This window comes from Lathamus discolor, chromosome 5, assembly GCF_037157495.1.
Source record: "Lathamus discolor isolate bLatDis1 chromosome 5, bLatDis1.hap1, whole genome shotgun sequence".
In the NCBI taxonomy this organism is placed as follows: domain Eukaryota; kingdom Metazoa; phylum Chordata; class Aves; order Psittaciformes; family Psittacidae; genus Lathamus; species Lathamus discolor.
In genome coordinates, this window is record NC_088888.1 from 47087518 (window position 1) to 47111917 (window position 24400).

The 24400-nt window shown below is 42.2% G+C and overlaps 1 protein-coding gene across 4 annotated transcripts in view; it reads right to left on the reverse strand.

The window, feature by feature from the left end:
* Positions 1-24400, reverse strand: part of PHACTR2 (phosphatase and actin regulator 2) — a 140385-nt gene that overhangs the window by 16356 nt on the left and 99629 nt on the right. For 3 of the 4 annotated variants that reach the window (XM_065680684.1, XM_065680686.1, XM_065680685.1), the window contains 5 exons: positions 11899-12135; positions 7665-8202; positions 6205-6398; positions 4267-4423; positions 2128-2183 (listed from right to left, as the gene is read on the reverse strand). In XM_065680684.1, the coding sequence (XP_065536756.1) occupies positions 2128-2183; positions 4267-4423; positions 6205-6398; positions 7665-8202; positions 11899-12135 (1182 nt within the window). The remainder of the gene's footprint in view (positions 1-2127; positions 2184-4266; positions 4424-6204; positions 6399-7664; positions 8203-11898; positions 12136-24400) is intronic. The other variant, XM_065680688.1, reaches the window with a different exon arrangement.

Sequence of the window (24400 nt, forward strand, 5' to 3'; positions counted from 1 at the left end):
TCCCCATCCACTGCTTAAAAATAGGAGGAAGGAAGCTTTATGAAAGAAATTCCAACTTGTTCACCAAAGCTGCCTGCAACAAAGACATTTAAGAGATGTAAACATTTTCAAATGATCCACAGGAAGGGAATGTAATAATTCTGATAAGTAATACAACTGCCCTGGAGCTGAGAGGGAACTTGCACCCTTAAGGGGCTCTGAGTCAGACTCGCCACAAACCCAGGCTTGCTTTAGTTTCCTTTGCTTTTACAGATCACTATCAACTCAGAATATTTTATATCTCGGTGATGAACAAAAGGCAGTTCTGGATTCTCTACGTGCTTGCCAATGACTCTGTGACTGCTTGTGATTTATAACCTTTATTTTTTGCTCTCCCTTGCCTCTTTAAGACAGCCCCCTGGCAGCAGCAGGGGAGGACAGTGGGAGGCATTGAGTGCAAAGCCTGGTATGCTGCCAAAAACTTAAAGTAAACAAGCTGAAACAGGAGCAGATATCCATTAACTGCTTTCAAGTCTTAAGCTACTTATTGCAAAAGCAATGGATGCAATAAACAGTAGCAAAAGGGATATTAAATACATCACAGGTTCACTGCTAGATCAGTTATCCTGAGATGAGCGAAATAGAGAGGGCAGTAAGGAAGCCCAGCTGGTGCTTCCAGCTCAGTGGCCATATCCTGGCCCACCAAATATGTTTTGGAATTACTTTTTTCACACAATCCAGCACAAATGGATATATAAAAAAAAGGTTTATATTTTATCTTCATTTATCTATGCAATATATAGGTTCAGAAATTATAGTCTTAGACTGTCTATTCACATTATGTGCTGGACAGGAGTCCCCTGACCCCGCTCCTGTGCATCACAATGCATGAGCTGTAGCTTCCCTCTTCAGTAAGATGTGGCACTATTTGGCTTTTGAGAGCTTGGACAACAGCATTAGGATTTTATTAGCATGGATGGCTGTCTAAAAGCCAATAACTGCTATGTCTCTTTGATTTGCTGGCCTAAGCAGGTGACAGAGTGATCAGTCCATGGATCTTGTCAGGTTAACAGCCCATTTTCTTTCCTTCCATTAGCATGCTGTGCACCAGGGTTGCAGAGATGAACTCCCAACTTTTCTGAACAGTTGTTGGAAATAACAGCATTATACCTGCTCTTTCATCAAGTGTGGGAAGTTCTTATACCTTAAGAATAGAAGAGGTTTTTGATTTCTTGCTATGTGTGAAAGACTTGCATGTGTATTTTCTTCATTGATTTCTTCTACTTAGGCATTAAGTGCTAGGCTATCCTTGCAGAACGAACACAAGGCTAGATGGAGCTGGGCACAGCAAGTGTTACAGTATGTTGTTCAGGTAACATCCGTATTATGGAAAGATTCATAAAGGAAGACAAAAAAAACCCCTCCTGTTCTGAAATGTCTGTCAGCCTAAGAACAAAACCAACATAAGTAAATGGAGAATAAGTATATGGGGTAAACATCCATCGCAACTTCACTCCTCTGCCCCCGACTATTTGAATTATTCAGTTCTTCACCAGAGATATTATGGAACTATTTAATCAACAGGAAGATATTATAGAATCACAGAATCAACCAGGTTGGAAAAGACCGTTAAGATTCAGTGAGAATGTCTCATGCAGTTTTCAGCACAGAAGACATCTATATCAGAAGTGGGTATGAAGGTTAGCATGCTGATGTAGTTGTCATATACCTATTCAGTTTCCCCTGAACACTTCCCCTTTCCTTCTTCTGCTCCTCCTTCCAACCTCTGCCCTTATTTCCCACCTCCCACCTCCTACAGGTATTCCCTACTCCTCCTCATAAAAAGTAGGCAGAAGTTTAACCAGCCTAGAACTACTTCTAAAGGGTATTTAAGTCATTCCTGGTGTTTGGAGCAGCTTCAAGAAGCGGGATTGTGAGAAGCAAAATTTGGCATACTGAGTATACAGTTTTCACAGCTACCGTTACAGGTTAGTATATAAATCTAGTATTGACACATTATTTTCTAGAACATAATTTCTCTCCAGTTATGGATCTGACACTGGAGCAACAAAGACAGGCTTCCATATGAATCCAACATATGCTCACTTTTTAAGTAAATACTAGATGAAACTTGAATAAAATACTTACGCTTCAGGATATTCCTTTGCTCAAGCTCTTCAGTTGTAGGCCTCTGGCTAAGTCTCCTGTGAGAACAAAGTAAATGACTGATTTAGAACCAGATCCAAATAATACATGATGATTTTTAACACAGCTTAAAAGGTGTTTCTCATATGGCCAGGCTATTCTTTGCCAGCAGAGGTGTTCAACAAATCAGGTAATTTCCAGACAGGTAAAATAACAATGTATGTAACCACAGTACTGCGTGGCCATTTGGTTTAATATATGTACTGCTGCCACTCAAACACATAAATAACTGATGCCTGCATAACAGTAAAGAAACTATATCAGCAGATTTAAATTCCTCGCTTACAATAACAATTTTATGAAAGAAATTCATAAACCTTTTTTGTTCCCAGGCACCATCATTATAAGATATGCAATTAATTGCAAGGTTATTCTCAGATATTTTGAATTAAAATCCTATTCATTAAAAAAACCCACAAAAGCTGTGCATTACTCACTGTTTTCTATGTACAACTGGGGGCTTTAATCGAATCTTAATTTTATTCAGTTACCTACAAATAACAACTGCCATTAAAAAAAATACTGATTTTCTGGTTTATACAGTGGAGAACAGGTTTGATGCTGTGTCTATGCTGCCTACTTAGACAAGTTCACTTGTTCGTTTGAGACAAGCAGCAAGAAAATACTCAGCAGTAAAATTTATTAAAAGATTGCTATGTTAAAGATAGCTGCCTCTCTGTCCAGCACACCTCACACAGTTCACTATGAATCATCTTCAGCTTCTGGTTCAAACCGTGCTTGGACTTTGGTGGGCAAGACTGGCAGGTTTAGCATGGATGACCAGCCCCTGCTGTAGGAAGCCCCAGGCGGGACCTGACCTGGCTCTACCCAGCTGTGGGAACAAGTTTCCCATCAGACCTCAATACTGCCACGTGCTGACCGCCACAGCAGGAATTTTTAAGGAGCTGGCGTCAAACTTGGTTGTGATTTCAGGCATGAGCACAGCCCTGGCACACATGGACATTGCCTCCTGCCACCCCAGCTTCCTGGCAGAACCACCAGTGTCCCTGCACAAGAAGTTCAGGGCAGGAATCAGAGCAGCTTCCGCAGTTCAAGCCTCTGAGGGACACTGACAAGCAGGATGTGATCATCAGAGCTGGGATTCAGTCAGGAAAGCAGAGATAACAACCACACCACTTTATTAGCAGAAGAAAAATGACCCTTGGGCTCTACACAATAGATGTGTCACTGTCATGGTTAAGGGATGAAAGAAATGACACAGCCCATCATCATAGAGCAACTCAGCTCATCTTCTAAGTGCTGACGCAAGGCTGTGGTACTCTGTACTGGAGCAGTACTGGCTCAACTACCCAGTACCTGGAAATCTCCAATAAACACAGGACATCCTCCAAATCTATCTGGACATTTCTGAGCACATGAGAAACAAGGACAGGTCTGGGAAAATCCAGACATTTTGTAGTCTATTCTCAGAGATCATGAAAGCCAAAATTAACATTTATAAGGATTTAAAAAAAAAAAAAAAAAGCTTGTAAAAATGCAAGTGAAAATTAATCTTTTTTTAATGCAATGTTCTCAAGTCCAGAAAGAGAAAGTTAAACAGGATGAGAAAGACATGCCTCAGAGGTGGGCGCAGTAAACAAAGTCTGCCTCCTTCCATTTCTTTTGCTGGAACCAGCACATGAATAATGAGAGAGTTAGAGAACAGGAGGATGGGGAGGGCATGAATGAACATGCACAGGCATGCTCCATCTGTCAGGAACTACCGCTCTGACCGAGACGGGTATATATAAGTGCAAGTCTTTGCTAACCAAACTGAGAAAAAAGTTGGACCATGGCACTGATTGCTATGGAGTCACTCTTATTCTCTTCCTCTTTATTCTTTTTATTCCTAAACCAAACAACCCAACCCCCCGTAAAGCTTTCAGATTTGTCTCCTGCAGGACAAAAATGCATTACGGGCATTTTAAAGTTTTGTGAGAAATAAAAATACTGTTTCCCAGACAGCTGTACCAAAAAGATCCTGCACTGCATAGTGGCCTGCATTTAAACTTCAACCCAGAGTTTTCGATTCTCTTCCTCCATCTCGGCCCAATGAAACCGCATTTACCCTGCAACTGATACCTCACTAGCTTCGTTCCAATCTGATGTCTGATTTCCTGCCTCTCCTCTTCAGAGGTCCTCTGCAAGATGTTTTTGTCTTCTAATTCTTTCTTAGATGGTCTGTTGCCAAGTTTGATAGCAAGAGTATCCCTTCGACGAATTTTACTTGCCAAAGAGCCTGAGGAAAGGAGGAGAAGGGTAGATTCAGTTCATTCATACTTAGGTTACAGACACAGACTCTGAGTAAGAACTTGAATACCTTCCCAAAGCAGCCATGTTCCCACATGCAGAAGAATTTTAATTAACATCAAAAGAGAAGTAGTTTTCGCTCAGTTCACAACAATAAAAAGCTGAAAGGCTTGGATGAACGAGCTACCAGCCACACTGTTAGGGGAGTTTCACAAACATCACTTGTCATTTGTGAAGTGACAGGATAAAAATGACAAATCTACACTTAAGTGTCTTTGAAATCTGATAGATTGCAGGTTGGTTTATTTATCCACTTAGTATATTTAGCAAGCTGCTGCTCTTTTTCTTCAGCCTTAAATGGTTCAGTCTCATTCTGTCATAATTTCCCTCATTCTCTCATTTTTTTTTCAATCTAATACCACTTCGTTCTTGTATAGTGCTTTTAGACTTTAACTGATTTCTAAATTAAAACAAAAATACAGTTTAGAAAAGTGCTCTGAGTGCTTGTAAAGTGACCTAGATAGGAACCCCCAGCCACTGAAGCAATCAGTTTGTCCATAAAACAGATATAGTAGCGACAAAGGCCATGCAATTCTGTTAGCCATAGCCACAGCCAGATGTGGAAGGAAGGGTATTTTTCATGGCCTTTAGTCCTTCCCTTGTATCTTGATATTTTGACTGAGGGTGGCTACCTATGTTCTAGGCTGGCAGATTTTCACCACATCATAACACAGTTTGGTAATACCACAAGCTCCCAGCTCACTTCTCGTAAGACACATGTTGCTATCTGAAGACATGATTTTTTGGTTGCTACCACTTCGGATGGTATTCAAACCAAATGCAAAACTGCAGAAACTTCATCCTCTTGATTTATCTGGCACATCAGCTTCTGCTGCACCAGTGGCCAAGGAAAAAACATAAATGTTCATTTTCCCTCATCCCCCTTTGGTACACAGCACTTCGGTTTCAGGTGAAGGTGAAGCCATTGGTTGAGCAGGATCAGGGAACTGCTTCTATTGCAAATCAGCTCAACAACAGCCACCACTGCAAAAACAAACATTTTTGCTGGCCTAAGGGAAGAATGAACAGCTGGGAGCAGGGATTAGGCATAAGGTGGGCAGGACGACCCCCTTCAGCAGCAGCAAGGACATCTGCCAAATTAGGGTGATAATATAGTCATGACCCCAGATGAAATTTCAAAGCTGTAAAATTAGATGTAATCCACTGTGATCTCCTCTGTCTGTTAAGGTGCTCCAATGCTTAAAACATCCTGATCAAAGAGGAACAAATTACTTTGAGACAGTGAAGCTACTGACTGATGGACTTCCTCTACTGTCTACCAAAGACTCTTACTCCCACAAGACACTCTGGGATATCTAGTGCAATTCTTGTGTGACTAGCTGAAAGTCACACTGGTGTTTTAAGGGCAGAGGTTCATGACATGGGCAAGACAAATCAATGGCTTTCTGATGTCCTAAAGCGTGGGCCTTTTTCCACCCTCATGTTCTTCTGAGCCTGTTCCTCCTATCTCCACTCCTATCCTTGCAATGCTTGATCTGCTCTCACCATTGCATAGGTCCCAGAAGGTTTCTGGTCACAGCTGTTTTGGAGAAGTAGGACACTCATTTCTCTGTAGTGGCAAAATAGTAAATCATCTAAACCCACCCCCTGCAGCCATACCTCTCTTTACTTCACACTAGCAGGGGTTAGGCATGCTCACGTAATGCAATGTGGAAAAGGCAGCCTGCAGCTCCTTGGTGGGATGCTTACTTTCAGCACTTGCATTATCATCATCATCATCATCATCTGTGTACAGTATTGGCCCATCAGAGTCTGAGTCGCTGCTGTGGCTCTCTCTGCTGCTTTCACTCTCAGGAGGAGCAGCAGTGTCAGAAGCCTCCTCCACCAGCTCAGAGTGTGCCTGGTCAGGTGCCTCCCCTTCCTCATCTTCTTTGGTAGCCAAGCTGTTAATTCATAAGCAGACACGGTGTCACATTAACGCAAGCAGCACAAAACACAAATGGGAGACAGACTGTATAAGCAAGTAGGAAAATAAAAGTTCTGTTATTCAAATTAACTTCTCTCTTTCTAAAAAATTTACATATATAAAACATATATAAAGCATGCAGATGTGTACATGTCTGTGTGTGTATGTATGTATGTTACGAAAAAAGCTGTAAATGATCGGGAATGATGTGCTGCAAAGCCTGTACAAAATAAAATCCTAATTCTATTTTATTGCTTGTGTGATGTAACCAACAGCATATAAAGGTTACTAAGAAGAGAAAAAAGTTCAAAAATTTGGGGGTGAGAGAAGCAAGTCATAGAGCAGATGTGAATGCAAAGCTTCCTGTTCTAGAAGTGTATCTCTATTTATTTTAAATACAGTTTTACTGCTGTTGAGTCCAAAATATTCATGCCCATCACTGATGAAGACTGAAAACAGCAGCAGAGCATCGTTTGCCTTAGGAAAATCTTTATGTAAAGGAAGAACAGAGTAAGGGGAGAAGCAGTACAGTATCATAATGCTGACACAGATGTACTCGCAGGAGTTTAAAGGAGTCTCTAGGCCACTGACATCTAGACTAAACCCTCCTGGGTTGTTACGAAAGTTCCTGTGGCAGGGAAAAGACTGATTTATAAGCCAGTTTCATTTGCTGCCAACTATTTCTTTTAAAAAATGTAATTATGAGCTTTCTCTCGACTAGATTTTATAGTATCTGAGACTTAGACAAGCTACTAGGCAGTGACAGACCAAACACCTACTAAGCAAGGCTTGAAACTGTCATTTTCAAGTGTGCAAGTAAATTCAGCTATTGAATTGAGAGCTTTAGCAGTGAGATACTTAATGATATCCACAAAAATCCAAACCAAAACAAAAACCCCCTTGTAACTCAGCAGTATTTCTTGTTTGCCTTTATGAGAGAGAAATGAAAGTGTTATCAGCTACTGGCTGAACTGCTGAACACAGTGGTCTCATTAGAGCCACACAACAGTGTAGGAGGCAGGTTATGAGCAATGACCTTCTTGGGAAAAATAAGGTATAGCAGGTGACTGGCTCAAAGGCACTGGCAAGGAACAAAATGTGCTGGAATGCAACACAAACCATTACCAGTCAGCAGGAGAAAGAGAAGAGATCCCCATGTGCCTACAGCATCCCTTACTTGAAGAAATGTGGCTTCTTTGGCTGTGGGTCTTACCATTCACCCATGACAGCCATACCACCTTACCTCTTTGTGTCTCCTCCACCAGCATCTTGACAACTGTCTAGAGCATGGCTCTCGTCTGTGCCATGCTCAGTCTGGAGAGGAGGCTTAGTATCTGATCCGGGGACAGCTGGCCCTGCCGCACAGCCATCTGACACATCCTGGGCATCTGAAGAGACAGTGGGCTGACCAGAGCCAGCAGGAAAAGGAGGTGGAAGCGGAGGTGGAGGAGGGGCAGAGGTGGGAGGAGGGGGGACAACAAGATTGCTTGCTTGGTTTGCATCCTCCGTTTCTGAAATTAGTATGGAAGGTTGCTCAGGTTCAAGTTTTTTTGCCTTTACTTCCAAACTGTTGGCTGTGGCACCTGAGGGGGAAGAAGCAGCTCCATCTGGCGCTGTTCGTGGGGCTGAATGTTTCCCAGTTTTTTTCTTGCCCCTGGGAGTCCCTGACGTGCTTGATTTGCTGGAAGTCTCCTTAGAGGCCTTGGGATGAGATGATGTGGATGGAGATGGTGATGAAGAGGACTTGGAGACTAGCGCTTTTTTCACATGAGAGGAACCAGCTAAAAGAAGAAAAGAAAAAGCCTTTTACAGTCTCGTAACTACATGAATTTTGCTCCATTCCTTCTGCATGTATTGACGTGCTGGTATTTAAAAAATGAAAAATATTACACTTGATACTTCTACAATCCATTTATATGCTTGAGACAAGTAAATGTTGCCGTTCAGATTTCATCTTTAAGATGAGAAAAACTGAAACCATGCTAGAATCGAAGTCTCATGCAGGAACAGTGGAGAGGTTCAACCTTACAAATGGCTGATTCTAGCATTCTGCATTGGCCCATTAAAACTTGCCTGGACAAAAAGAATCCACTATTTATTCCCAATGTGTTTAGTGCCCTATTTAAGAAGAAAAACCCTGCTACTAGAGGTTAGATTAAATTGTGTGACCTTGCCTATTATGTGAATTTTCATCTGAGCACTAGGAGAACACCGTGGTTTTCCTTAGGCTTTTCGGTGAACACCCCAGGACCATTACAGATATCAATTACTTTTCACAATGTTATTGCAAGTGGTGTACTCCTATTTAATGGCAAGCAGCACAGGGACAGCAAAACAAGATGTACTTTCAAGTCCAGCTGGGCATGTTCATAAAACAGAGGCAGAAACAACTGATCTCACTCAGCAGAAATGCTCTCCAGAAGGGAGGAGGCATTAAAGGCCTCTTGCATATACTGGGAGTTTTAATCTTACCAGTGACCAATGCAGGTAGCCTTGAAAATGTAGCGAAACAAGGTTTTGACACTAGCCGTACAAGCTAGCCCTGCGATGTTGCTGTTTAATCCTGTGACACTTAACCGTATTGAAGCATTTATGTACAGTGCCCATGTTTGAAAGATATTTCATCCAGCCTGCATGGCCATGTGCTTTCCAGCCACATTTCTGATTGCTGTGTTGATAACACCCATCATCTGGACTGAGAGCTTCAAACTTCTGACTTTCATTTAAAAAGCAATAAAAATGACAACCATCTTATGATCCAGTCCTTTTCATCAAAATGCATCCAACTCAAACACGTCTGCTGTAGTAAAAATGCATTATCCTCCAGAGAACAAATGAAAGCATTATAAAGCTACACAGCAGTCTTGTGGCTAAGCTTATTGAGTCAAACAGAAAGCTGTAACAAAAATCTCCTGAAAGGCCTACTTTACTTATAAGCATTTAAACAAAAACAAAACCCCAGCAGGTTAGGATAGGCCCAAAATACAGATATTGGCCATAACAAGTTCACGATATAAAAATAGCTTTCACAGTGAGAGTGTTCTCAGTCTCAAAGATGGAAAACAATTCAAAAGACACATTATACTGTGCTCTTCTGTGGCTGAGTGTTATGATTTATAAACAGAGGGCTGTGAGGCTTTTGGTACGTCTGGAAAAACCCACAGAAACTTCAGGCAAATCACTGTCCCTCTTTGTGCTGCAAGGTTGTTGTAAAGGGCACTGTACCGAATCCACTGATACTGCACTAAGCATCCACACCAAGTACAAATCACTGAGACTTAATTTACCAGCAAATCAAAAGGAAGGAAAGAAATGGTATAGGCAGCAGTTCCTAACTACAGTGGAAATAGATGGCGGCTCCAGCCTGCATATTATTTAGCAGAAACCTCACTGAGTAAGTATATGGTAGTAAGAAAGGGCTCTGGTTCTCATCCAGCAAAGCACTTCAACACAGGCTGGAGGTTCAGCAGAACCAATTACATGCTTATACTTAAGAAGTCCAGCATAATACCGATATGCAGCCACATTATAATTATTGCTGGGAAAATGTCAAAAGATGTTTCAATTGAAAAAAAAAAAAAAAAAAGCCTTAAATTATTCTCAGAACCTTTCTGGACCTGCAATCAGCTACAGAAACTGGAATAATTTCTCCCAAGAAAAATCCTCCTGCATTTTTTTGTAGGTCAAAAGCGCTGTTGCTAATGTTGCTTTTGACTGGGCTGGCTGACAACTTTCTGTCATGCCTCTTTGTTAGTGGAAGATTTGAATTTCGATTAAATGAAAAATTTCACGGCTGTTATTTGCCTTTTGGCACATGTCCATGCTGGTGTTTAAGTCCCCTTCTCCCAGCTCCACTACTTCAGTTTGAAAACCTGCTTTGGTACCCTCAGGAGAGCTACGGCTGAGTTGTTACTCACATTCCTTTTCTCCTTCACAGGATCACTGGCTGCGTCATGCATTCACTATCACAGGGATCCAACCAACCTCTTGTACTAATGGTGCTCCCGGTCAGCTGTACTTACAAAGTATTGCCTCACTTCAAATGATCACAGCGTACTTTTAATGTTGGAAGAAATTACCAGAAGAACAGGTACTATTATATAAGGGATACATGGACGTATTTTACACCACTGTGGTCTCAAGCACTGCATGATGTTTCACAGCAAGACTACTGGAAGACAAATCTGGAATATTAATGTATTTGAATTTAAGAACTCAGATACCTGAGGTTGTTACCAACCACTGGTCTGAACATTTCTTAATGCAACTGGCTGTTTTATTTCTGCTGTTATAAGGTTCCTTCACCTAAGAAGAACTGAGTTTTCCAGCTGCATGTCAAATACATGCAGCAGATTCTGGGTTTTCAAAATGTTTATGCTTGTGGTCATCTGATGCAGTAGGGACAGTTAACACCAAGTTAATGGACATTTTATGGCAGAGTTATTATTGTAACTCTAGCAGTCTTGCAATGTTTTCAAACAGTCCTCTTCTGTATGCTTCAAATACAAAATGTGCCAAAATGTACAAGCTACAAAGGGGTATACTTGGAAAGACAACTGGAGGGACCGAAGGGCTTTCAAAGACTTACAGAGGATTGAAAACGCAAGGCTTATGAAAGTTTATCAGTGCATATATACAGCCCATTCATCACAATACTGCTTCTGTTCAAATTTTATATTTGGAGGTTTTCATTTTGGTCAGTATCTAAATTACAACTATTCAAACTCAAAATCAGTACCTTATAAACAGCTACCTATAATCTTTAATCTAGTATCACTGCTGAATTCCAGTTTAAAAGTATAGGGATAAACACATCTGCTATGTGCCTGATGATTGACATTTTCCATTTCCAGTGCACACTTAGAATCACAGGAAGGCAGCAACCACCTCAGGGAAGCCTGGCTATTTCTAATGGTTACAATTCTTTTGCTTGTTTTTGTTCGGTTTGGTGTTGTTGCTTTGTTTTATTGGGGTTTTTTTTCAAGTAGAACAACTGGTCCTCAACAGTCTTCAAAGATGTCTTCATAGTTCTATCTTTTACATCTCTGAGATCTTATCATCTTGTCAAATTAACTGCAATAGTAGATATCTCCAGCAGAAAGTTACAGGAATGCCACAGCAATTTCACTTTGGGACACCTCGTATGTTTTGTTTCAGAAGTCACCTTTTTCCCTGCTGATTCTTCAGCAGTTCTTTGGGTTATTTTGTTGCCAGCATTCACACACGAACCGGGAATTCAGTATTGTCTCTGGTGTGCTTGGTGTTGTGCACACATACTTTAAACAGCAAAGTGATCTGTCCGGGGTGTTTGCAGACAGCAGAACCAGAGCTCAGCGGGAAGCTGAGCGGGTAAAACATCCATGGCATGCTCTTTAATAACACTGCTATGTACAAAGGCAGAAGTTATTGTCAGACCAAGCCAAGCACCCCCATGCACATGCGCCCACCAGAACTGGCACTGCCTGTGCAGTACTCACCAGTGTCTCGATTTGCACTGTGACTTGTTGGCTTGGGTGGTGGGAGAGGAGGCTGCTTAGCAGGAGCCTTTCCCTTTTTTTTAGCATGAGGTGCTTCGTTACTCTTATGGCTGGTAGTGGTGGAAGCAGCAATAGCGTTTTTTGGTGGTAGCGGAGCTTTTTTAGATTTAGGCTTAGGCTTGGGTAGTGGTGGAGCATGGGATGCCGGTATTTCTGGGCAGTGATCAGTAGTGCTCTCTATGGATAAGAAAGTGAACAGAAGCCAACACATATAACGCCACATACATTCAACAACAAGCCCGACAACAATGACTACTTTTTGCTGCTTGAACTCTTGGGAATCAGGAGATTCTTCATCTTTTGCCTCTTACTGAAGTATTATCCCAGAACAAATTACCATCCATCTCAATTCAGGTCCTCCTCATGGAAGATTTTTGCCTGGCACTTCTCAGTCTCATCTACTCTAGACCTCCAAGGATCATTCCTAATGTTCAATATGCCCAACTAGACTACTGGCTGACAACTAAACAAGGGAAATAACATTTACTATTCTAACAAATTCCCTCGGCTTCTTTCCAGCCCTCTGAGAACAAAAGGCTATAAAACTCAGATTCACGTGAACCTGAATGTGAACAGGGCCATTCTGTCAGCCATGGGTTCAAACACGGCTATGCAGCTGAAACTTTCCTCTGAAGCAACCCACACTCCTAAACTGCAAGCTGCTTACTCACAGCAACTTTATTTTGGGTATCTTCCCCAGGGTATTTCTACTCTTCACAAAGAGATGAAGCTAAAGCAAATAGCATATCATTTGCCATGGGAACGCTCTCCTCTTCTGCAAGCTCTTTGGGTACTATTACAAGACTGCACTTTCAAGAATCATCATTTCCTTAGTCAATAGGAATTTGGACTGTATATATAGTGTCATGCAATAGAAATGGCTCTGTAGAGTGAAAGAGGCAGCACTGAGGACACAATGTCCAGTGTGCATTTCAGGAAATGGCTTTGGACTAGCTTCAGGCTAGTGCTGTAGATTGCATGCCCAGTAATGTTGGGAGCACAAGTTCCTGAAAGCATGTTTTGGATTAGTTTCATCCGAAAGAAACCTGGCTTGTGTGTTTTGCAAACCAAAGAAGGGCAAGTGGGAATATGTCATGGAAATTAGCTTCAAAACTGCAAGCCTAATGCTAACTGTACTGTTAATGTAGGTGAGCCATTTATAGTCAACATAAAATTTTGCAACATAATCACTATGGTTATAAGACTAGCTGTTCATAGATGGGAACAGCTGAAGTTCCCAGATGGGAGTCTTTATTCACCTACACCAACTCTGTCTGTTTGGCCTCAAGATAGCCTTCCCAAACCTTACGGAAAAAGAGTATCATAAAAGCAAGGGCATACCACCAGGATCATATTGGCTTTATTTTCATGTTACTATAAACTACAGTGGCTGGGGAAGAAAGGAGCCAAGCAAACATTGCAAGGACTTCTATCAGTCTCTTATCACTCAAGAGAAAACCAGTTCATTCCTTGCAGTATATTCTTACTAGAGCCTCACAGTTACACATATTAAATGTCCATTCCTCATGCTTCCCCTTCCCATGTAAAAGAGTCCCAAGAGATAAGCAGCACCTTTTCATTCTAAGATTAGTAGATGAAAAACAAATAATGTGTTTGACAACAGAGACATTCTTCATCTCAGAGACAAAGCCTTTTCAACCTCTGGCTTAAGGCTTGTTAACACGGACCTAATGCATCACCTGCAGTTATTAAATCAGCATGCACACATTATATCTCTTAATGAACTGAAGGAATTAACACCAGCAGTCCAGTGTCTTCGTCCATTTCCAGCCCATTATAGACTAATACAGTTCTGCTAATATTTTGCAAAAACCATTGCATAGCAACGTTTTACAGCTTTCAAACAGATTCTTTTGAGCAGATTCTTGTACTGCCTTTTTGTTTTACAGAGAAAGAGCTCTGAACCAGATAAGGACTTTGGAAAAGAAAGAAACATACATATTTGTTACGTTTTGCTCCCCTCTTTTATAGCAAAACGCATCGCCTTGTGAAATTCTACCTACCTTCATTCAAAGTCGAAAACTGATTTAAGTCTGAAAAAGCAGGATATTTAAAAATTTTAACTCCATTTATAACAAACATGGCAAAAGAAGATTTTATATTTTAAAGATCTTGAAGGCCACAATGATCAGAAAGAATTCCAAGTGTAAAAGATTTTTTACTTATAGGTCCAACTAGCTAAAATTTTATTTACTAAAAAGAAAAAAAAATTAAAACTTGTGTACTTGTACACCATTACCGTGTTTTGTTCCCAGTCATATTAGCAGGGAAAATACTGAAAAGAGAATGATAACCTAGTAAAAAGAAATACATCAATCACCATATTCTAAAGTAAAACAGTGCAATTATTTAGAATCTCAGTCAATCTACATTAAAGTATGTAAATGATTAAGTAATGTATATTAGAATTTATCTTCTGATTCAGGAAAAAAAGTACAAAATATAGGGCTAAAGCTTTACTTGGTTGCAAAGAAATATATCTTAGTGACGACCAACTAATAATTTTCGCATTTTCTTTAGAGAAATAACAAAAAACTATAAATGAAAACAAAAAATGGTTCATTCACATCAAAGCTCTTGCTTGTACACTTCAGTTATGATGAAAACTGGCAATTTATACAACATTGATTTTAAATGAAATCCTACGCCATCACTGGGATTATTTTTATCCAGGACCACTCTTTCCAAGCTGTTATGCACATCACACCGAAGACTGGCAGACCTTTTGTGCACAGCAGCATCCTATCTGCTCAGACAGCTATAGCACTCACTGCCTGCCCCTGACAGTCCTGACTGCCCCTTCATTATGTACATGCCCTTTCCTTGGCCTTGACCAATGAATCTGCTTTTTGCACATAGCCATGAGGAAGGCTATAGTGAAGATGATTACCTTTGACCACATCATCCCTCTTGTCCTCCTGTTAGCTTTGTTGTTTTTATCTTTGTTAGCTTCCTCTTTTTTAATCTCATCAGATATAAACTTGACTGCTCCCAGTGTTTGTCTGATCTTGCTCAAACTATTGTTTTTCATTTACTCTTGGGATATGGATTTCCAGTTCCTACCTGAACATTGTAACAAAGAAGCAAGGTTTTGAAGCAGATGTTTTTCATTACTATTCTTCTGCTGCCCCTCAGGCTTTGTGAACAGTCACTGTCCTCCCTCAAATTCCCCTTTGCTGTTATGCTAAAGCTGTCCATTTTTAGGCTGCTGGCATTGTGCTTGTTACCCTGGTCTGGCTCCCTCTTCTTTTTCAGTGCCTAGCCACAGTGTCCTCTCTTTCAGTGCAAGTATGTTGAAGCTTTTTGAGGGTTTTCTGCATTTTTGTAAGACACTACAATAAATTCCTGGTATATACACAAGTACTGTAGCAATACAAATAACTAATAATGGCAACAGTGGCTTGATCTTGAACAGGACAGGGATGGTCTGATGTCTGTAAATGGCTCCAGATAGAATTATGTTGTAATTGTACCTCCCTAACATGATTCTGCTTGAATATGGACCCTTGGTCTTCATGCCTGCTCTTTCTTTTGCATCTTTTGCCAAAACAAGGAGGCATCTGAGTCAGTTCAGACCCATCTGTTTGTTCAAGCCGATCTCCCAGGTACCTCAGCACCAGCTGCAATGTATTCATACTACTGCTGTTTTTCTTTATGTAGACATCTGTTCATCGCGATCTGACCTTCTAACTAAAGGTCTCAAAAGACCATCAGATACGAATATTTTTTGTTCACTGCTGCCTTGATCAAGACATCTGCTGTAAAAACAATCTGTCTATAAATTACTCTTTAAATAGAAAAGCAAAGCAAATATTAATCTCATTAAGCATTTGATTCAATATGCTTATGTTTAGAATATATTTTCCAAAGGTCAGATTTTCAAGAAAGCTCATTTTGAGATGAGAATTTTCTTGTTTCCAGAAACTGTGATTGGGGCCAGACTCTTAAGAATCACAGAATCACAGAATCACAGAATCCCAAGGGTTGGAAGGGACCTAAAAAGATCATCCAGTCCAACCCCCCTGCAAGAGCAGGGTAACCTACAGTACATCACACAGGAACTTGTCCAGGCGGGCCTTGAATATCTCCAGTGTAGGAGACTCCACAACCCCCCTGGGCAACCTGTTCCAGTGCTCTGTCACTCTTACAGTAAAGAAGTTCTTCCTGATGTTAACGTGGAACTTCCTATGCTCCAGTTTACACCCATTGCCCCTTGTCCTATCACTGGATATCACTGAAAAAAGCCTAGCTCCATCATCCTGGCACCCACCCTTCACATATTTGTAAACATTGATGAGGTCACCCCTCAGTCTCCTCTTTTGCAAGCTAAAGAGACCCAGCTCCCTCAGCCTCTCCTCATAAGGGAGATGTTCCACTCCCTTAATCATCTTTGTGGCTCTGCGCTGGACTCCTTCAAGCAATTCCCTGTCCTTCTTGAACAGAGGGGCCCAGAACTGGACGCAATATTCCAGATGCGGCCTCACCAAGGCTGAGTAGAGGGGGAGGAGAACCTCTCTTGACCTACTAACCACTCCCTTTCTAATGCACCCTAAGATGCCATTTGCCTTCTTGGCCACAAGAGCACATTGCTGGCTCATGGTCATCCTCCTATCCACCAGGACCCCCAGGTCCCTTTCCCCTTCACTACTTTCCAGCAGGTCACCCCCCAACCTGTACTGGTCCATGGGGTTGTTCTTCCCCAGATGCAAGACTCTACACTTGCCCTTGTTAAATTTCATCAAGTTTCTCCCCGCCCAACTCTCCAGCCTGTCCAGGTCTCGCTGAATGGCAGCACAGTCCTCTGGTGTGTCAGCCACTCCTCCCAGTTTTGTGTCATCAGAGAACTTGCTGAGGGTGCACTCAGTTCCCTCATCCAGGTCGTGGATGAAAATATTAAACAGCACCGGTCCCAGCACCGACCCCTGAGGAACTCCACTAGTCACAGACCTCCAGCTAGATTCTGCGCCATTGACCACAACTCTCTGCCTTCTTCCTTTCAACCAGTTCCTGATCCACCTCACTACTTGATCGTCAAGCCCACACTTCCTTAGCTTATCTATGAGGATGCTGTGGGAGACAGTATCAAATGCCTTACTGAAATCAAGAAAAACTACATCTACCGCTGTACCATCATCCCTCCACCTAGATGACCCACGGGAGGGCTGTAGTGACCCCCACAGCTTCCCAGGACTCTGCAAGCTGGTTTGTTGCACGTCCACAAGGAGAAAAACCTTTCTTCATCCAGGTTCATGGTTAAAAACCCCTTAAAAGCTGCCTCCTGGGACACGAGACGTAACCGAACTCTGATGTGTCACAGTTCACCATATGCTCTGATGGCTGGAAGCGTGCATGGCCAGGAGAAAACTTGAGATGCTCCTTCTCTTGTGTGGCTTTTTAAAAGAAAGCTCTTTGTAAAGGCTTCTGATGAGTTTCCCCACTTTTACAGGGTTATCGGGTTTGACACGGAGCACAGCAACAAAGCACCCCGATGGCTTCTCAGGGGATAACTCCTGCTGCTGAAGAAGACGGCTTGCACCATTGGGTCTCATCCTGCCCAAAGTGGCTGACATCAGAGAAGGATACAGGGGACATCAGCATCTTCCCCATGGCCCAGGACAACACTGTCAGCTGCTGGCACAGGGTGCCCAGAGAAGCTGTGGCTGCCCCATCCCTGGCAGTGCTCAAGGCCAGGTTGGACACAGGGGCTTGGAGCAAGCTGCTCCAGTGGAAGGGGTCCCTGCCCGTGGCAGGGGTTGGGGCTGGATGGGCTTTAAGGTCCCTTCCAACCCAAACCACACCATGACTGTATGACTCTGGTAAGCGAGGCAGTCCCAGGACCCAGGGTGTGGAAAAATGAGAATCTACATACACATATAGAGAAGCCAGTAGGTCCATCACATGGGAGCTGAATCAGGCAGGAGCTGTTCCCAGCCACTCTCTTAGGTTTCATTTATCCTCGGGTATTTTGTGCAGCATGGCTTGCTCCTGGAAGGCATGGTGAGTTCCAGCCCAATTCAGCCAGCTAAGGTTGGTTAAGGTGCTCCGTTCCGATCACACTGCCAAGCACCTTTCACGACTACAGCTGAAGAGCTCGGCACTTGAAGGACAGGTCCATAAGAATCCAACCCCTACTAATACAGCACAGAAAGATGCTGGAGGCCAGATGACAGGCAGCATCCACCGGAGAACTGCGATCCCCGGGCACAGTCCCCAGGCTGAATGCCACATTCAGAGCTGCCTATTCTCCCCCCTCCCAGAAGGCCTTCACGTCCTCAATGGGATGCAGTAATTAAGCCGACATGGAAGCACACAACCATTCTTCAAAGGGCTGGCAGATTGGTTGGGGATTTCTCCTGCAGTTGCACAGCCGCACTTCGGGGGGTGTGAGTACTGGAAAGGATGTTAAAGGAAGCGAGTAGAAACAGGGGAAGAGCAGAAAGTGAGGAAGACCAGAGGAGTGTGATAGACAGGAATAGATAAAAGATTTGTGTGATAGACAAAGGAAAATCTGTTCTCCTTGCACAAAGTGACGCCGGGAAAGTCAGGAATGACAGAGCACAGCTGGCTCTGCCACGGTGCTGATGCAGATGTTCCGACAGAATGTAGCTGGCATGAGACTGAGCTGTGCTGGGCTGCAAGTTTGAAGTCTCCACAAACGCTGCGTCAAGGGCTGGGATCTGCAGGTCTCACAAGCTGTCCTCCTTAGCATCTTGCTTGCAAAAGACACAAGGGACATGTGGTACTACCAGCTCCTGCTCTGAGACTCGCAATGGAGATGCCCCTGTCTGAGCAGCCAGCTCCTGCTTAACAGCTTGGATGAAGGATACAGCAATCACTCAGGTGATGCACTGTCTAAAAGCAGGATTGCAATGAAGCAATTAGAAGCAGCTTGGTTTCTTGGGGTGAGCAGGGGCCTTGTCCTGGGCTCAGACACTGTCAGGGGAAGCCCTGGTTTGATTTGGTGATAGTCCCTGACCACTTAAACCCTTTCCCCTTCGTGAGAGACACCAGAAACCACAAACATGCCCAGGCGCAGCGGGATACCGCATGTATAGAACACTCTATATGAGCAGTATAGATATTACTGTCAGGATATAGAGATCCCAAGCTTAAGGGGAAGGCACGGACAGACACACAGCAAGTGGCTCTGCTAGGGTAGAGATAGGAAGGGACCAAAACCTGAATTGCTATGTTCTCATGTAAACACCTAAATGATGATCAGGGTTACAAAGTACTCAGTATACAACAGCTCTTGCTGGGATTCACGAAGCCTCAAAGACTTTCAGCAAGATGCCAATGTGACATATGCACTGGAAAATCAGATTACTTATTTTGGACGCTAAACGTGGGACTTTTTAAAAACTCTGGACCAAATGGACCTGTGAAAATCCTGGCCATTGTTGCAGAAGCCATACATGACTGGTTTGTATAATGGAATTTTTGTTTTTTCCTTTACCTTTGTAAACTTCTAAGGAACCAAAGGCCAAAGCTTTTCCACCCCAGGACTTTGTCATACAGTGCTGACATCTTTGTTTCTACAGCTAGAGCAGTGATATGAAGCTAGCTTATGGAAAACCAGAAATGCTGTAGCACAAGCATATAATCTACATCAACTGCAAAGCATCCTTCTCCTGGAAGATGAGCACAACTGAGTGGAGTAACACTGTGTAAAATGGAAGTTGCAAATAACAACTTCCTGCAAAATGAAACTCACAAAGAGTTTTGAGAATCATGAGTTTCCTTTCCAGCCTGCACAGAGAGCTGTGTTTAGATTAATCAAAACCCAGGAAGCTGCCATTCAGGAATATGGGACACAGGGCAACACAAGGTGTCTTTTGTCTCGTTTTTGGACTCACTGTGCTGATGCAGGTGGTCAACTCATACAAATCCTTTCATAAACTTCAGATTCAGCCAGCTCCATTTTTGTTCCTGCTATGCTACTAAAATTCTGTTCAAGAAAAGACCCATTCTAATTGTTAGAAAGCTTCCTTTAATTTCCAGTCTAAATGTATTTCAAGGCACTGTTTATTCCTTTCTACTTGTGCCAGCATTGTCCTTTAGCCATGTTCTCTCCTGGCTATATACCAACTGTTACATTCATCAAACACACTCAGGCTCTCTCAGGCTCCGTTTTGCTAGGCTGAACAAGAACAGCTGTCTCATGATGCTTTTTGCAGCTCTTTTCAGTTTTGAATTAATCTTTCTTAGAGGTGGATGAGCAGATCTGTACATCTGCAGACTTCCAGATCTTACTCTGTGATTTCAGCAGCACCATGTCCAAGAGGCTGTGTAACAGAGATGGTGTAGAAAACAGGAGAGAGGAGCAAGGGACAGGTGTAATATCTGACCTAAAGCAATCACGTTCAGACATTTTGCATTGGTTCCAAGATAAAAAAGGGAAAAAAACCCAACCAACCAACCAAAACATTGACTGTAATTTTATATTGGTAACTGTCCAACTTCTGTGTAAAAAGTAAGCTGTTAAATTAAGAAAGAATACTAAAACATCTTCACTGTCAGCTGCACACTTTCACCATCTTTTGGCCTATGTAAGACTTGGAAAGTCAAAGGCATGTAGGCTTCTACATTCCTTTACACTTTCTGTATAGATATGCTCAAATAATTCAATGGTTAGCTCATTAAAATCATGTCTACCACCTTCTTTCTGGAGCCACATTAAGGATATCTTTCCTATAAAAAAGAAAGAAAGTAGTAGCAGCTTTACAAAACAGGGGCTTTCCTCTGCCATTCAACTTCTGTGGGTGAAAGCCTGTACCTCTACTGGCATGAGCCAGCCTGGCTGACTTAGTGAACAGGCTTTGCCCAACTACATCTTTATCTAGAGTAGCTTTCCTTTTATGAAGATTTGGATTCATCCTCATTTACATAGTTCAGGTGATGAATTGAAGATATACTATTCTTAGAAGAACTGGTTCTAGCCAGCAAATAACTCAGCTGGTGTGAGAGATACTTTGGGAGTCAGGCAAAAAAAAAAAACAACATAACCAAAAAACCTTTAATGTATGGTGCTCATATCAATAATCTACAGAGCTCAGGAATGTAGGAGGCCAGCTAGGCATGCAAGAGGGAAGAGAGTCTGCCTTGTCTCTCACAGTGAGTGGTCTGCAACATTAGTTTTCTGAGAGAAAGCAGGCCCTTGGCTGAGATCCTGGAGGATGAGGGTTACTATCTTAAGTTCAACAGGTTTTGTTCCACTTTGGGGGAATAAAGCAAAGATCTCTGATAAAATGAACCTAGAAAAATTGACTTTGAAGAACATTCCTTGGCAGACAAACTAAAGCACTGCTCAGCAACAATGCATGCTTGTAAGACCAGAGCTTGTCTTTTTTTGATACCCATGAGAAAAAGAAAAGCTAATGTCAGACTTAAGGGAGAGCAAACCAAGAGGAAAGAACCTCTGAACCCAATGTACTAAGACCTAGAAATTTTGCCAGCTCTGATATTAGATTTATCTTGTGGGGAAAAAACATTATGCAGATTTATCCCACGAATTCATTTGTAAACAGGTCTACAAACTGTTTCCTTCACTGAAGGACAAAAGAAAAGCTGAGAGGATCAGTCTGCTACCAGTGCCATAGGAATATTTCAGAAGCTTATGCTCCATATCACCCACAACACCCACAGCACCCACAGCAGAGCTCTGGCTTCCTGCAATGCAATTGTTTATCAAACACACCTGACTGATAGTATGCAAAAAGAAACTTCTTGCTACTATTTTCCTGGCAGTGTCTTGCTAACGGTTCCTGAGCCTTTCACTTCCTCAAGCCCAAGCTAACAACGAAATGTGGAAGTACCTACCAGTATCATGAAAACTTTTACCTTGCTCTGATAAAAAGGATCAAAACCTAAGTTTACAGACCGAACTCAGATACAAACCCAGGGTTCTGTGTTACATCTCTGTGCCAGAGACATTCTGGAAGGATGAAAGGAGAAGAGCAGCCCTGACACAGCATTGGGAGGTTTTACAATGTGCAGCATGCATGCTGTAGGAGCATGCTCTGTCCCTATACCTAGGCAGGCAAACAGTGACAATTTTGACACCTCCACCGATGTGGCTTTTAGTCTTCTTCAACACTGCTGAATGGGGCAGAAAGCAGAGACTCCCTGGATCCCCTCTGCAATGCTCATACTGCTGCTGCAACCTGAAGCATTGGGGTCTGCTTAGGTTAATGCAGGCAAGTGCCAGAGGTCAAGAGCCCTGTCATGATGGTAATTTTCAGTCTGCTGCCCAGGTAACAGGGTGTACTTTGACATGTTGCCTGTCCACCTCCTGCTCTGTATCCCTTCCAGGGTGCTCACAGAGAATGGGTACAGTTCAGCTGTTTATTTTCTGCAAAAGATGCTAGGGACTTTTCTTAGTCAAAACAAAAGAATTCAGAATTCAACTCAGTACAAACATAACGTGAATAAATGGGCCAGGAAAAGTATTTCTCTGATTCCATATCTGCAAAGCTTTATGCATCAATTACCTGGTTTATGTAAAACGATCACCAGCTTCTTATTATCCTGCCATAAAGGAGAAATGTCTCTTTAAACACCCTGCCTGGATGATTGACATCATTACTACAAACAGTAACAGTTCCGCTGTTAAACTGCCAAAAGGAATTTTTTTCACCAAGTACAAAAGTCACCTGTGAACTGACAGGCAGCAGATGGGGGTACACAGTTTATGGAGCTGCCTGGCAGCACATGGAACAGATTTCAGGGGTCGTCTTCTTTACCCACCTCTGCTTAACTCATTTTTACATTGTGTGGCTGAGCCCTTTCTTTGCCCTGTTGATACTGTATTTCCATGGCTCATGCTGAAACAACTTTTTTCCTAGAACTTCTTCTAAGTCCCAACATATTACGCATTCTACCACGCATTGCGCTCCCATATTATCACAACGTATCTGTATCACTTGTTCTTTTTAAGCTTCCAGCTCCAGTAGTCATCACCATATTCATATGAGAAGGCCATTTTCAAGACCTGCTGAACAAGGGAGCAAGTAAAGACCACCACCATTGCACAAAAGCAGTTTAAAATAACCTCAGAACTTTCAGGGGCTGAGATGCATTTTTTGGAACATTTTGATTCAGCCAGAGTTGGAACTGCAGCACTCTGTGCTACTACACGGCAGGAATTAATACCGTGTTGCAAACATGGAAAGTGTACATAACTTCCTTCAAGATCTACCTGTAAGAATTCATGACTCTAAAAAGCCTAACATTAGCCTTCCTGAAGATGAACTCCTTGCATCCATTACTGCTGGGATACTGTCCAGCTAGTATTCACTCCACCTATCTCAGTTCTCACGACAGAGGGCTGTGATCTGAAGCACCAGCATGTTTCATCGTCTGAGCAGAAGACAGTGTTTCCAGAATAATTCCAGAAAAATTCAGAATAACTGAAGGGTATTCACCTATCCACTCAGTTGTACTGGATTTGCACTGTGTAACGCTGCTGCTGAGGTGTGGAACGGATCCTTAACACCTTTTTTTGGGCAAATATTCATCTGCAATAAATCTGTTTTCCTTTTAAGGGCAATTCAAGATGTTTACATGTAGAAGACCTTCATATTTAGATATACAAGGAAAGTATACTTAAAGTGCTTTGCATCTTCTATATGGTCAGATTGGCATTATATGAAGCCTAGAACACCAAGTTCACTCTTTTTTGTTCTCCTTCCTCCATATATACTTAATTTTCTGAGATGGACTGGAGTGATAGCTGAATATTCTTCTGTACTGGGTCTACTCCTGAACAGAAATCTTCTGTTTTCTCCCTGTAAGGTCAACCCAACATATAGGAAGTGCAGGGTGTAATAATGTGTTTGAAATAAATATTGAACCTTTCCTGATTCAATGGAGTTCTACATTCTGCAAAGTCAGCCAGAGGGGATTTCAACAGAGTTAGAAATGTGTATTTCTGAAAAAATCTGTACCTTAGGAAAACTTCCAAGACCTGACAGTTCCAAAGGCTGTATTTAGAGATGCATAAAATAATAAGTGGTCTGATCTAACCCCAAAGTTAACCTGAACCATTTTAAAGGTGTTTTCCACGGCTTTTATAATTCTTTTCCCCTGACCCAAGACACATCTGGTTCTAGTTGGCACCAAAAGATAGACAGATTTAAATGCCATGAAAAAGGCTAATCTTGTATTTCTGTCTTGCTGGGAGACAGGAAGTACTAGAAATCTCATAAAAAAGGCTGTTCTTGGAAATCCAGGCACTTTTTACATGGTCAAGTGATTTACATAGCTCAGAGAAGAATTCAAATTTTCGTGTTAGCTGAACTGACCCTCTCAACCTCCAGAGGCTCATTCATCACTAGGTAGAGGTTACTACAAGGCATTGGAAAGGCTGCTCAGTCTTACAGCCAGCCATGGAGTTCTTGATCACTTGTGTCCTTGCTCTTTC